The following is a 12,150-nucleotide window of genomic DNA, read 5'->3' as shown; positions in this document are numbered from 1 at the left end:
CATCTACAAATCCTCAGTTTTATCTTGAAAACATCCAGATTTCACTGGGCATGGTGGCACACGGTGGGCATGCAGAAGCCTGTGATCCCGGCACACAAAAGCAGCAGAATCTATCCCAAGGCCCAAGTGACCTGTGACCAAATAGCCAACTACTCACCCTCAGCCCCATGGCCTCTGATTTTCTTTCAATACATCAAACACCCTTCCACCTCAGGATATCTACATTGGATATTCTTTTTTTTTCCCCCTGGAGCTAAGGATCGAACCCAGGGCCTTGCGCTTGCTAGGCAAGTGCTCTACCACTGAGCTAAATCCCCAACCCCTGGATAGTCTTTTATTGTTGTTATTGTTGTTTTGGTTTGGTTTTTGGAGACAGGGTTTCTCTGTCTAGTTTTGGTGCCCATCCTGGATCTTGTTCTGTAGACCAGGCTGGCCTCGAACACACAGAGGTCTGCCTGCCTCTGCCTCCCTAGCGCTGGGATTAAAGGTGTGTGCCACCACTGCCCTGCTGCACTAACTATTCTAATGTCAAAGCTCTTAGATGCCCATATAACTTTCCTCCTCTCAATTTCTCTTAGTGAGTCTTGCTTTTTAACACATAGCAACATGTAATAGCCTTTCTGTGGTGGGTTCCAAATACTTCCACAGGTGTGTGTAGGCCAGAGATCTACTTTGGGTGTCTTCTTCAGTAACTCTCTACCTTATTTTTTGAGACAAGGCCTCTCACTGAAACTGGAGCTCACCAATTCAGCCAAACTCACAGGCTAAAAAGTCCCAAGGAACCTCCTGTCAACCTCCCCAGGGCCGGGATCACAGGCATGTGCCAACAATGCCGGTGTTTTGTTTTGTTTTGTTTTGTTTTGTTTTGTTTTGTTTGTATTTGGGTTCTGGGGACTGAACTGAGGTCCTCATACTTCTGCAACAAGCGCTCTTCTAACTTCATCTTCCAGCTTCTCACAGTCTGAGAACGTCTTTGACACTTTGCCCTTGAAGGGATAAAGCCTATGGGCTGGAGAGCTGGCTTCCTGCTCTTGAAGAGGATATGAGGTGTTCTCAGCAACCACACCTCACACCGGGTGGCTTACTCCGGCTCCAAAGGGATCTGATGAGGGCACCTGGCAAGATGCAGCAAGCACACATACATGCAGACAAAATACTCTCACGTGTGAAATAAAAATACATTAAAAATTAAAAAAGAAACAGCAGCAGATAAAAATACTGATGTTCAGCTTTTTTTATTCAGTCTGGAGCCCCAGGTTGTGGAATGGTGCCCACATTCAGAGTGGGTCTTCTACGTTCTGTTAACCGCTTCCTGGAAGCGTCCCTCATTAACACACTTGGTATGTATCAGGTATCAGGTTTCCATGATGATTCTTAATTCCCCTAGTTGCTATGTGGGTGCTGGGAATGCACCCTGGGTCCTCTGCAAGGATGGAGGTGCTCTTTGCAGCTGAGCCCTCGCTCTGGATGAGCCTTTCTCCATCTCTTGGCTGAGGATACAGTGTGACCAGCTGCCTCACACTCCTGCCCCCATCACGCCCCTGCCCCCATCACGCCCCTGCCGTAATGGACTGCACCTTTTCAGGGGAAGCCAAACAAATCTCCCTTGAGTTGCTTTCGTCGGGTATTTTGCTGCAGTAACCAGGAAAATAACTAATGAAGACCTTACATGACAGCTGGAGAGCTGCCTGGAGAGGTAAGAGCCCTGGCTGCTCTTCCAAAGGACCCAAGTTCCATTCCCAGCACCCACATGGTGGCTCACAACCATCTGTAACTCCAGTGCCAGAGGCTCTGATGACCTCTGTGGCCTCCTAGGTACTAGGCATGTACATGGGGCATAGATGGGCACATAGGCAAAACACCCATACATATAAAATAAAATAATTTAAAATCCTCATAAACAAGGAGAGAGAGAGAATCCCTGTCCACAAAAACATAAGAAAATAAGCATTTTTTTGTTTCAAGTTTCTAAATTGAGGAGAATGGTAATTTGCTACACTAATTTTTCCCCTCCTGATACTGGCAATTTATCCTAGAACCTTAAGCATGGTAGCTAAGTACCCTACCATTGAACTACATCTACAGTCTTCTTCCTACTTTTTATCTTGAAACAGCCCTACCAGATTGCTCAGGCTGACTTTGAACTCACTCTGTTGTCCAGGCAGGCCTTTAGCTTGGTGATCCTCCTGCCACAGCCTCTCAAGTAGCTGGGATTACATGTCTGTGCCCACCAGACCCCGCTCCAATTACATACCTCCATCTGACCTCGTATGTATTTCCTCCACTAGAATAATACCATGTCACATTGATGCTGTTTTATTCAGACCTGTGCCCAACAGTGCCTGCCATAAAGCACTCAATAAATGAGTGTTGGTTTTTGAAGATCTGGGTTATTTTGTCTTGTCTCTGGGGTATAGGAAGCCTGTATGTGGTGGGGGTAAGAGGCAGCCTTTCCTTTAAAGCCGGATCCCAGTCGGCCTTATCCCTCCCCTTCACTCCTTCCGAGTTGTAGTTTTTAAGGCCCAGATCCCAAAGGTGTATTCCTCTTGTTTGATTCCTGGTATTTGGAGGTGGGGGGGGGGATTCTATTTCCATGCCCCCTCCCATCATGGCCCACAAAAAGTCATCTCCAGCATCTCAGAACTGGAATTTCTCCAACCCAGCACCTACTTTCCCAGAGGGAATCTTACAACCCTCTCTCCAGATAGCTCTAAGCGGCCAGTGGAAGCTAGGAGAGAAAGGAGCAAGCTGGACTCCGGAGTTCCTTCTGTTCATCTCTACCCTTTACCCTCCAGTCATCCACAACACCCCGGGATATGACCATCTTCCTCTGTGCATGCACCAATCCCACTAATGCACCCCTCTATGAGTCAAGCATGGTGGAGTGTGGGCGCTCTGCAGGAGAGAGTACATCCTCAAACATCCATGAGCATGGGATGAGGAAGTCTCAAGACTGAAGATGAGTGGATCACCAAGCATTGGAGAGGTTGGAAGGGGATTGTGGCTGGCTATAAGATCTGATACGTGAGGGGCAAGACACAGAGCCTTGCCAAAGGAGTGAATGGGCTGAGCCCCGGCATGGCCAGAGATGGCCGTAGAGAGCAAGTACTTGGTGCTGCATCAGGAGCTGGGTTTCAGAATAGGCTGGAGGGTAGAGGCAGGCAATCAGGTGTGGCACCAGAATGAGTGGTGGTCTGGGGCCAGGGCAAGCTGAGACTAAGAGGTGCTAGCCAACTGATGGAAAATGAGGGGGGAAACAAAGGTCATGCCCAGATTCTGCCATGTAGGGGTGTGTTTGTCCTGAGGGGGCATGGGTGCCCCACTGGGGGTAAAGTCTAAGGATAGGGTTTAGCCTAGTTGCATAGGCATTCAGGTGTCATCCCTACAGACATCTGCTGCTCACCTAGTTTATGGAGATCTCCTTGACCACAAAAAGAAAGTGTGTATGAGGGTGCCTGAGGAATAAGGACAGGCTGCTCAGCAGAGAAATTGGGCTGGCCAGTCAGGACTCCCCAAACAGAAACAGCATCAAAGAATTGGTAAGGCAGGATAGGCCCGGGGCAGTTGGCTTAAGGGGTCTGATACAGATTTGGAAGTCAGGAACACATGTATGGAGAATGTGTGTGAAGATGGGCAAATTGCTGATCACTGGAACAAAACAGTGAGAAGCCAAGAGTCATAGTATTCTACTCTTCCATACATGCTTGGACATCCTTAAGAGAATGTCAAATGAGGTTTTTAAGAAGAGGCGTGTGTATGCCTGTATATCTCATATGGTGTGTATATCCTGGTGTGGGTGTGCAGGCAATACAGACACCTGTGAGTGTATAGGTGCACAGATATGGAGCCACTGGCACATATGCATCCCTGTATACAAACTGGCACACACTTGCACTTGGAGATAGCACGTGAGCGGAGCACGAGGTGAAGCTCCGTTCTGTCCAGGTGTTCCACATTCACCCCAGCATCTAGCAAAGCCATTCTGTGTGATCACAGCTTGCCCAGGCCCTTGACCCCTCTAGTGACCTTTAAACGGAGTGTGTAAGATTGGGCCTGAACTTGTGACAAAGTGTGTTAATGTGTGAACAGAGGACACTGAGTGTGGGTTTCGGGGACACTTGTGAGGCTGGGCGGGGCCATGGTCCCGAGTTTGCTAGCTGTGGACTCCTTGCTCTCCTACGCATGATTTCCCCGTAGCTCTCCGGCGCCCCCTCCCTTGAGTCTAGCTGTAAGGAAGGTGGGAGACACCTGTTGGGGGGCTAAGAGGGGCCGAGCCCACCCTGGCCTCTCCTGCTGCGCCCTCCCGCCAGCGCCCGCCCTGCGGGGCTCGGGTCCCGCCCCCGGGACCGCAGGCAGCCGAGCGACCGCCAGTGAGCGCACCGCGGTCAGAAGAGCGCAAGGCGGCAGGAGCGCACAGCGGGGACCCTGTGCAGGGAACCCAGCTGAGACAGGAGCCGCCCGAAAGGCGGCGGAGCAGAGGGACCGCCGTGGAGACACCGGGGGCTTCGGGCGGTGCCAGGCAGGTGAGTGTAGCTGCAGAGCGCCCGGAGCCAGGAGGGATCCAGGCGCAGTGACCCGCCGCCCCGTGCCCGTCTGGTCCCGTCCCTGTGCCAGACCCAGGCACTGCTGCCCTCTTCCCGGACCTCTTCGCTTCTTGATTCTTGTCTTTTACCTTTCTATCCTGTTTTTCCGTCAGTGTCCTCTATTTTCTGACTCTTTCCAGTCTTTTCTCTCTCCTGCTGCGTCTGTCTTCCCGAATCTCTCTCAACCCATCTTGCTGTTTCTTTTCGGCTGTCTGTCTGTCCCTCTTTCTTAGGTATTTTACCTCCTGGTATTCTCTCTCTCTCTCTCTCTCTCTCTCTCTCTCTCTCTCTCTCTCTCCTCTCTCCTCCCTCCCTCCCTCTCCTTCTCGGTCCTCCTCAGCCTCTATGTCCCCCACCGGTCTCTCCTCCAGTCTGTCTCAGTATCTCCTTGTCATTGTCTCTGTGTGCGCGTGTGTGTATGTCACATCTCCCTGCGCCTCTCTTCCTTGGTCCTTGCTACTCTTTCCAATTTGCTTGGCCTCTTCCTATCCTCAGTCTCTGGCCATTTCTGGCTCCCTGGGCCTGGTCTCTTGTCTCCTTTGCTCCCTCTGTGCCTCTGTCTCTGTTCACTTGATCTATTTGCCCTTTCCTTATAACTCCATGTATGTCCCTGAATCCATGCGCATCTCCCCTTGTGCTGTCGGGTGTGGGCGCAGCAAGGCCCAGCACCCATAATTCCCTCCCCCACAGACGGCCCTTTCCTCGGGGCCCCGCCTGGTACCAGGAGCCCCCCCAGCAGGGGGACTGCGCCTGGAAGCTGTAATGGAGGCCCTGCAGAGGCAGCAGGCAGCGCGGCTGGCCCAAGGGGTGGGGCCTTTGGCCCCTCCACGCCTACCGCTTCCACAGCCTCCCCTGCTTGGCGCCCGGACCCTACAGGCTGAGGGGGCCTTGGGGGTGGTTAGGGCTGAAGAAGAGGAGGACGCTGAAGATGAGGAGGGAGAGGCACCCTTAGCAGAAGAAGCAGCTGAGGAGAGCCATCCAGGAGCCCGGTGTCCCAACTCACCTTCCAACCAGCCCCCTGGTCTCCAACCACATGAGTGGACCTATGAGGAACAGTTCAAGCAGGTAGGAATCCTCTCTCCATCACTGCCAGGCTGTCCCTCCTTCCTCTCCTCTGGCAAAGGAGTCCACACGTCCTTACCAGCCTCTGCAGGATGTAAAACCAGAGAGCGAGAGAGATAAGAAGATTGGAGGATGGATAGTGATGAGTCAGGAGAGACATCCATGGAAACATGCAGAAAGTGCACAGAATTCATGAAGACGTATAGGAGATCCCAGAAACATGGGGACTGGCAGTTGGAGGCCACTGATGAGTTGAAATGGAGGTAGAATGGATGTAAAGGCTGTTGAGGGAGGGAGATCTGGAGTCTGAGGATTCCATGGCAGCATTACCCCATCTACCTGCTCACATACCAAGTCACCAGGACCAAAGGGGGTGCCTCGGGCTGTCTACTGCCTGGAAGGAGAATAGAGGCTGCTGCTCCTTTTGCAGGCTGGTGTACCCATCCTCTCTCCTGCCACACTGCTTTACCATCCAGTTTTTCCCCCTGGCCTAAGCTCCATGAGTGTCAGTTCCCAGCTTGGGCTGGTCACTTCAGCAGGGTGTAACTGAGGGCCCCTGTGCAAACTGGGCACTGCCAGTCTTTATGTACATGACCTTGGTCTGAACTCTTCCAGTGTTAGTCTAGGGACAGCAGGTCAGGCTGTCACCATGGTGTTACTCAGGGCTGTGATTCCCAGGTGAGCCGTTCTAGCGGCGTTGCTCATAGGGTGTTGGTTTGGGGTATTTTCTAGAAGTACTAATTTGTAGCCAGTGTTCTGTGGCATTAGTGTAAGACCAGGAGTGTCACTCAGGGCCTTGTTACCCTGGAGATTCGGCTCTAGGGGCTATGTGTCTAGGGCATTGTTCTGGACTTTCGACTGAGAAAGTGTGGGTGTCATTGTAGGTACCCTTGTGAGACTTAGAACTCTGTGTTGTGTGTGTGTGTGTGTGTGTGTGTGTGTGTGTGTGTGTGTCTCCAAAGCTGGGTCTCTGGGGTTTGATACTCATGGGAGGATTTTACTTGGAGAGTCATTACTGAGGGATGGAATGTTACTGTATGTGTGACTCATAGTAAACTGAGGCTGAGAAACTGTTACTCTGGATCAATGACTCCATGATTCTGGAACTGTTCATTTTAGACTTGGGAGCAGATGTTGGAGGTGGTGATGACCAATAGGTTCTTTATGTTCTGACATCTTCGGTTCTGTGTGTCATGTGGCCAGTGCCTGGGTCATAGCTTCTACAGTAGGCATAGTAACCCCCTCCTGAAGGAGATCACACAAGATGGCGCCTATAAGGTGCTCCCCAGCATCCTCACTGCCTGAACTCACCCCAGTTCATATCCTGGCCCACAAGGATCGGAACTGCATGAAACCCTTATACAGAATGAGGGGAATGAACAAGTGCCTCAGATACCCATCAGTCCCCTGGGTCGGAACACAGCCCCAGCCTGCCTCCCCCCTGGGACTGACTCTGAATGTCCATCCTGTCCCAAGGAACAGGCTGAGCCACTGAAGTACCTTCCTGCTTTCTCCCCCCACCCCATATTTGCTAGATGCAAGGTTTGAGACATTAGGGTACCACTAGATAGGACAGGTCTCTTGGATGGATTAGATAAAGGCACCCTGCCTGCCCCTGGGGGTCAGTCTGGGGCCAGAGAAGTCACATTCAGAGTCCGGTCACCCTTTCACCTAGTACTCTTGTTCAGGGTACCACCTGAATTGGGGTTCCAGGAGGGAGGGGGCCAGTGGAGCGGGAGAATGACCTTGGTCCTTCCCCAGCTGTATGAACTCGATGCGGACCCCAAGAGGAAGGAATTTCTGGATGACCTGTTCAGCTTCATGCAGAAGAGGGGTGAGTAAAGCGATGTGGGGAAGTACCCTGGAATTTCTCCTATTGACTAGGTTTGAGGAAGGAGACCTCAAGGTGTAGTCCCCAGGTGAGGTGCTCCCTGCAGAGGCCTGAGTTGGTGGCTCCTGTCCTTGGGGCTCTCAATAGCATCTTTGACCTCTGACCCTGCCCCCCTTTCTCCACCAGGAATAAATTAGTGCCCAACCCACAGGCAGGTTAATGAGTGTGAGATCAATTAGGAGGGTGGGAGGGGGAACTGGTCAGGACTGGCTTGAGATAGGAGGGTCCCAAGACTTAGGACCAACCAGAATCCTTGGTTGTATACAGTACACCCTTCCTCCACACTTATCTCTATTCCATTTCCCTTTGCTTTGGCGAAGGACACTCCCTACCTGCTCTGCAGAAGTACAGGTTAGGATTAGACTGAAGGAAGGTTTTCCCGAAGCATGGGCTGGGACCCTGTGAATTGGGCAGTGGAGAAGGAATTCCTCTCCAGAAAATCTCAGTGTTGAAAGAATACAGAAGGGGTCCAGGAGGGATGAGGGTGGGCAGCAGTCCATCACTTCCGCTTCTTCCCAGATTCATGGGACTGAACACTGACTCATTATCTCTCTCTACAAAGCTAATTAACTCACTCAGAGCACAGCCTGATAAGCTGCTAATTAACTGGCTGCACAGCCCCCTCCTAGTACATCTTCTGGCCCAAGTCTCCCCAGTCCCCAACCCAATGCTCAGCAACCTTTTCTGGTCCCTTTCTTCCTAAGAGCCCCTGTGCCAGGACCCCAGGCTTTCTCGCTCCCCCAAGGAGACTTGGGCATGGTAGTCCCAATGTTCCCTTTCTGCACCTTCCGGGGGACCTTCTCTCTCCTGGTAATGGGGTGGCGTGGTCTGACAGCACTGCCCACACCCCGAGCTCTGCCTCCCTCTGCTCAGCTGCAGGGGAGGAGGTCTCGCGGGGCCGATAATTTCCCCCCATTAATCAGGCCGCAGCTAATTGTTCGGGTCCAAAGGCGCCGGTGGAAGGGGCCTGGGATCGGTAAGGAATTAACTGGGGCCCATCGCTCAGCTCAGACAGGCCCCTTTGTCAGGGCTGGCTGGCGGGGGTGGCTAGGCTAAGGAGTTGACTGGCCCAGGCAGGAGCTGATTCTTCTGCACCTGCTGTCCCTGGGCTTCCTGCAGCCGCTGGGGAGCATAGCTCTTCCGACATACGGAAGTCCTTCCTACAGTCAGCCCAGCAAACCAAAGTTTTCAGACCGAATCCATCTGTCTGGTAGATTAGCATGGCTTTTCATTTTTTACATATTTGGAAAATAGAGTTAAAACAAGCAAAACATTTACAGGCTGTGAGATTCTAATTTCAGAGCCTGTGAGTAAAAGTTTCATTGGTGCCCAGCCTTGCCTATCCTCTAGATCTTCTAGGGCTGTTCTCGGGGTACAATTGCAGAATTGGGTATTTATGACAGGTACCCTTTGGCCCACAAAGTCTGAATATTTACCTTCTGTCACTTACAGGACAACTAACCTCATTTCTTGTCTTAATCTCTCGTCCTTCCTGCTATATGGGGTGGGGGTGGGGGGAGGGCTCTGCCTGTAATCCTATCCCTCCCCCTCAATCCTTTTGTGGGTCCTGTCCTTACCCAAGCCTTGTGGAGATACCCTTCAGTCCCTTGAGATGATCTCAGACGAAGCCTAATCTTGGTGTCCTCATTTTCTACCCACTTCACACCAGGGACGCCAGTGAACCGGGTGCCCATCATGGCCAAACAGGTGCTGGACCTGTATGCGTTGTTTCGCTTGGTGACAGCCAAGGGTGGCCTGGTGGAAGTCATCAACCGGAAAGTGTGGCGGGAGGTTACACGCGGCCTCAGTTTGCCAACCACCATCACCTCTGCCGCCTTCACGTTACGCACCCAGTGAGGACAGCAGAGGGCATGGGCACAGGGGCAGAGCAAGAAGGGCTGGGTGGGGCGAGGGAGTGAAGAGCGGGGCGGGGGCGGGACCATCCGCTGGGTCCAGCCTCCCACCTCCCATCCATCCGCCCCTAGGTACATGAAGTATTTGTACCCATACGAGTGCGAGACGCGGGCACTCAGTTCCCCAGGGGAACTCCAGGCTGCCATAGACAGCAATCGGCGTGAAGGCCGTCGCCAGGCTTACACCGCGGTCCCGCTCTTCAGCTTAGCAGGGCCGACACCTCGGGGAGCTCCTGGCCCCGCCTCGGGTCATGGCCCCACCCCGGCCGCGGCCCCCAGCTGCCCCGGTCCTGCCCAAGGTTCTGCTTCTGGCTTGCCTGCGCAGGCGTGCGCTCAACTAAGCCCTACCCCTGTAAAGAAAGGTACGAGGGGAGAGGGCGGAGTTTGGGGATGGCATCTCTGAGATCTATGCAAGCACTAACACAGGGAATAACAAAATATAGGAACTCGGGTGTGGGAAGCATTGCGATACGAGATCAGCAAGATCTGATGGGGCTAGGAGGTTTTGGAACCTCTAAGTTAGTGATCCTGAGCCTTGAGGTAAAGAAAGCCATGAGACCCGTGGGGTCTGAAGTTCAGGAGAAGGTCCTTCATCCATGGCAGCTTTATTCCATAGCTGTTCACATAGGGGTCCCATTAGGATGTAGTTTTCTACTCCCGTGACTTGGATTATTTAACAACAGAGAGCAAGGAGAGCTTGCACATTCTCGGACATAAACCAACCTAGACCACTATGCTGGACCTTTATATTCCACACCTTCTGGATAGGAGGAGAGACTGAACCTTTTATTCAGCCTGCATGACCTCTTTTGGCCCCAGGCTTAGGGGAGAATCAAATGCAAACCCAGATTGGTTGGGCCAGAGGAGCCTAGTGACCTGAGATTTTTTTTCCCCCAGAGGAGACTGGGATTCCACCTTCTCGTCTGGCACTACCTGTGGGCTTGACCTTGGAGGCTGCACGGGAGAAGCTGGGACCAGAAGAGCCTCCAGAGAAGAGGGCTGTGCTGATGGGCCCCACGGACCCACCTCGACTGGGTGCACCTCCCAGTTTCCTGCCCCGTGGCAAGGTTCCTCTAAGGGGTGAGTAAGGGCTTTGGGCTTGTGTATTGAGGGAAGATAGACTTTATGTTGAAGGTGGTACAGACAGAGTCTTTTGTAGACATCCACATAATTATGGTATGGGATTCAAGTGAGATGTGGGGCTCTCTGTAGGAATGAGGGAGGAGTCTAAGTATGAAATCTGATTCCCTAAAATGTGACTCCCTTGCCTTCTTCTGGACAGAAGAACGATTGGATGGGCCCCTCAATCTGGCAGGCAGTGGCATCAGCAGTATCAACATGGCGCTAGAGATCAATGGGGTGGTCTACACTGGTATGGGTACCATAGGCAGTCTAATTGGCATGAAGTTGGGATCTAAACTGGCATGGGGATTTTAGATTTTTCTCTACTGGCATGAGGTTCAGGAGTATCTGAACTTGCATGGGGGATCAGAGGATTGTTATACTAAAAATGGGTTAAAGAGAATGACTACATGGCATGGGGTCCCAGCATGGTCTCTACGGCATGGTTGCCACGGGATGTCTGCTTTGTCATGGGTCCGTGTGTTAGTATTTATTCTTTACCCACTTAGGGGTATCAATATTGGCATAGGAGCTTCTTACTGACCAGAGGGACTTGTTATCAGTAGTATGTGGCAAGGGATGTGTGTGGCTCTCTAAGAATCCAGACACTTTTGCTCACCTTTTTTTGTTTTGGGTCCCACCCTCTCCTGTTTATGTTTGCATTTTACTATCTCTTCACCCCTTTATCAGGTATCCTCTTTGCTCGACGCCAGCCTGTGCCAGCTTCCTTGGGTCCAACCAATCCTCCACCTCCACCCTCTACAGGGGCCCCTTCCAGCACCTTGCCCTGAAAGCAGCTACTGAGAGCTAAGAGTCCCAATATCATTGCAGGGGAGAGAAGGTACTCTCCTACCTTGATTCTTTCAGGATGTGATGCCCGCTCTGGGATCCAGTCCTGGGAGATGATAGCATGCCACCTCCACACCAAAGGGATTTCTTATTATGTTCCGTCTACCTCATTGTAAAAGGAGGATACGACCTCCCTAGCTGATTCCAGCAGCATCCGCCAAAGAGTTCTTCCCCCAGTAGTCCCTGTCATCCATCTCCTCATGTGACCTCTATGTCAATGCCATCTTTGCCACCCCACCTCTTTGAGTCCACTCTGCTCCTTTTCACAGGGTAGGTGAAGGGTTGGGTTTGAATGTGAAGATGTCCCTTGGGTTGCATCTGGAAAATAAAGTTGTACTTGCTTGTCTCCCATGCCTCCTCTTCTTGTTTGGGTCTGGGGAGCAAAGGGTACACAGGCTACATTGAGCTGTCCTAGTGGAAGGCAGAATAGCAAAGCTCCATGAGAATAGAAGAGCAATTTTAACAACAACAACAACAAAAACAAACAAACAAACAGCAGGCTTTCACTGCGTCGTCCCCTGACGGGTCTTGAATTCACTGTGTAGAGCAGGCTGGCCTCAAACTTGCAGCCATCCTCCTGCTTCCTCTCCTAGTACCACCACACAGAGCACGGACTCAACTCAGACCGGTGTTACATCCTGATGATGAGGGGCTTAGGTGCAATTCACCTGAACCTTAAAAGACTCCCCCAGGAAACTGCCTACTGATCTGTAGTGTGTGGCAAGGTGTG

General features: G+C 52.0%; 1 protein-coding gene across 2 annotated transcripts; it reads left to right on the top strand.

The window, feature by feature from the left end:
* Positions 1 to 4,413: 4,413 nt before the first annotated feature.
* Positions 4,414 to 11,759, top strand: Arid3c (AT-rich interaction domain 3C). Of its 2 annotated transcripts, XM_036179148.1 has the most exons (8): positions 4,414 to 4,523; positions 5,274 to 5,648; positions 7,407 to 7,479; positions 9,206 to 9,389; positions 9,522 to 9,811; positions 10,347 to 10,529; positions 10,732 to 10,821; positions 11,262 to 11,759. In XM_036179148.1, exons 2-8 carry the CDS (start codon positions 5,346 to 5,348, stop codon positions 11,360 to 11,362), a joined length of 1,224 nt encoding a protein of 407 aa, XP_036035041.1. In that variant the 5' UTR covers positions 4,414 to 4,523; positions 5,274 to 5,345; the 3' UTR covers positions 11,363 to 11,759. The 2 variants fall into 2 exon arrangements, with proteins under 2 accessions (XP_036035041.1, XP_036035042.1); XM_036179149.1 differs by lacking the exon at positions 10,732 to 10,821.
* The last annotated feature ends 391 nt before the right edge of the window (positions 11,760 to 12,150 follow it).

This window comes from Onychomys torridus, chromosome 2 (assembly GCF_903995425.1).
Source record: "Onychomys torridus chromosome 2, mOncTor1.1, whole genome shotgun sequence".
Lineage (NCBI taxonomy): Eukaryota > Metazoa > Chordata > Mammalia > Rodentia > Cricetidae > Onychomys > Onychomys torridus.
The sequence above is the reverse complement of the archived record's forward strand: the minus strand, read 5'-3'. Positions and strand labels throughout refer to the sequence as shown.

Coding starts and splice junctions, on each gene's coding strand:
- Arid3c (XM_036179148.1), top strand. CDS start 5,346: ATGGAGGCCCTGCAGAGGCAGCAGGCAGCGCGGCTGGCCCAAGGGGTG. Junction 5,649..7,406: donor ATGAGGAACAGTTCAAGCAG/GTAGGAATCCTC, acceptor GTCCTTCCCCAG/CTGTATGAACTCGATGCGGA. Junction 10,822..11,261: donor CAATGGGGTGGTCTACACTG/GTATGGGTACCA, acceptor CCCCTTTATCAG/GTATCCTCTTTGCTCGACGC.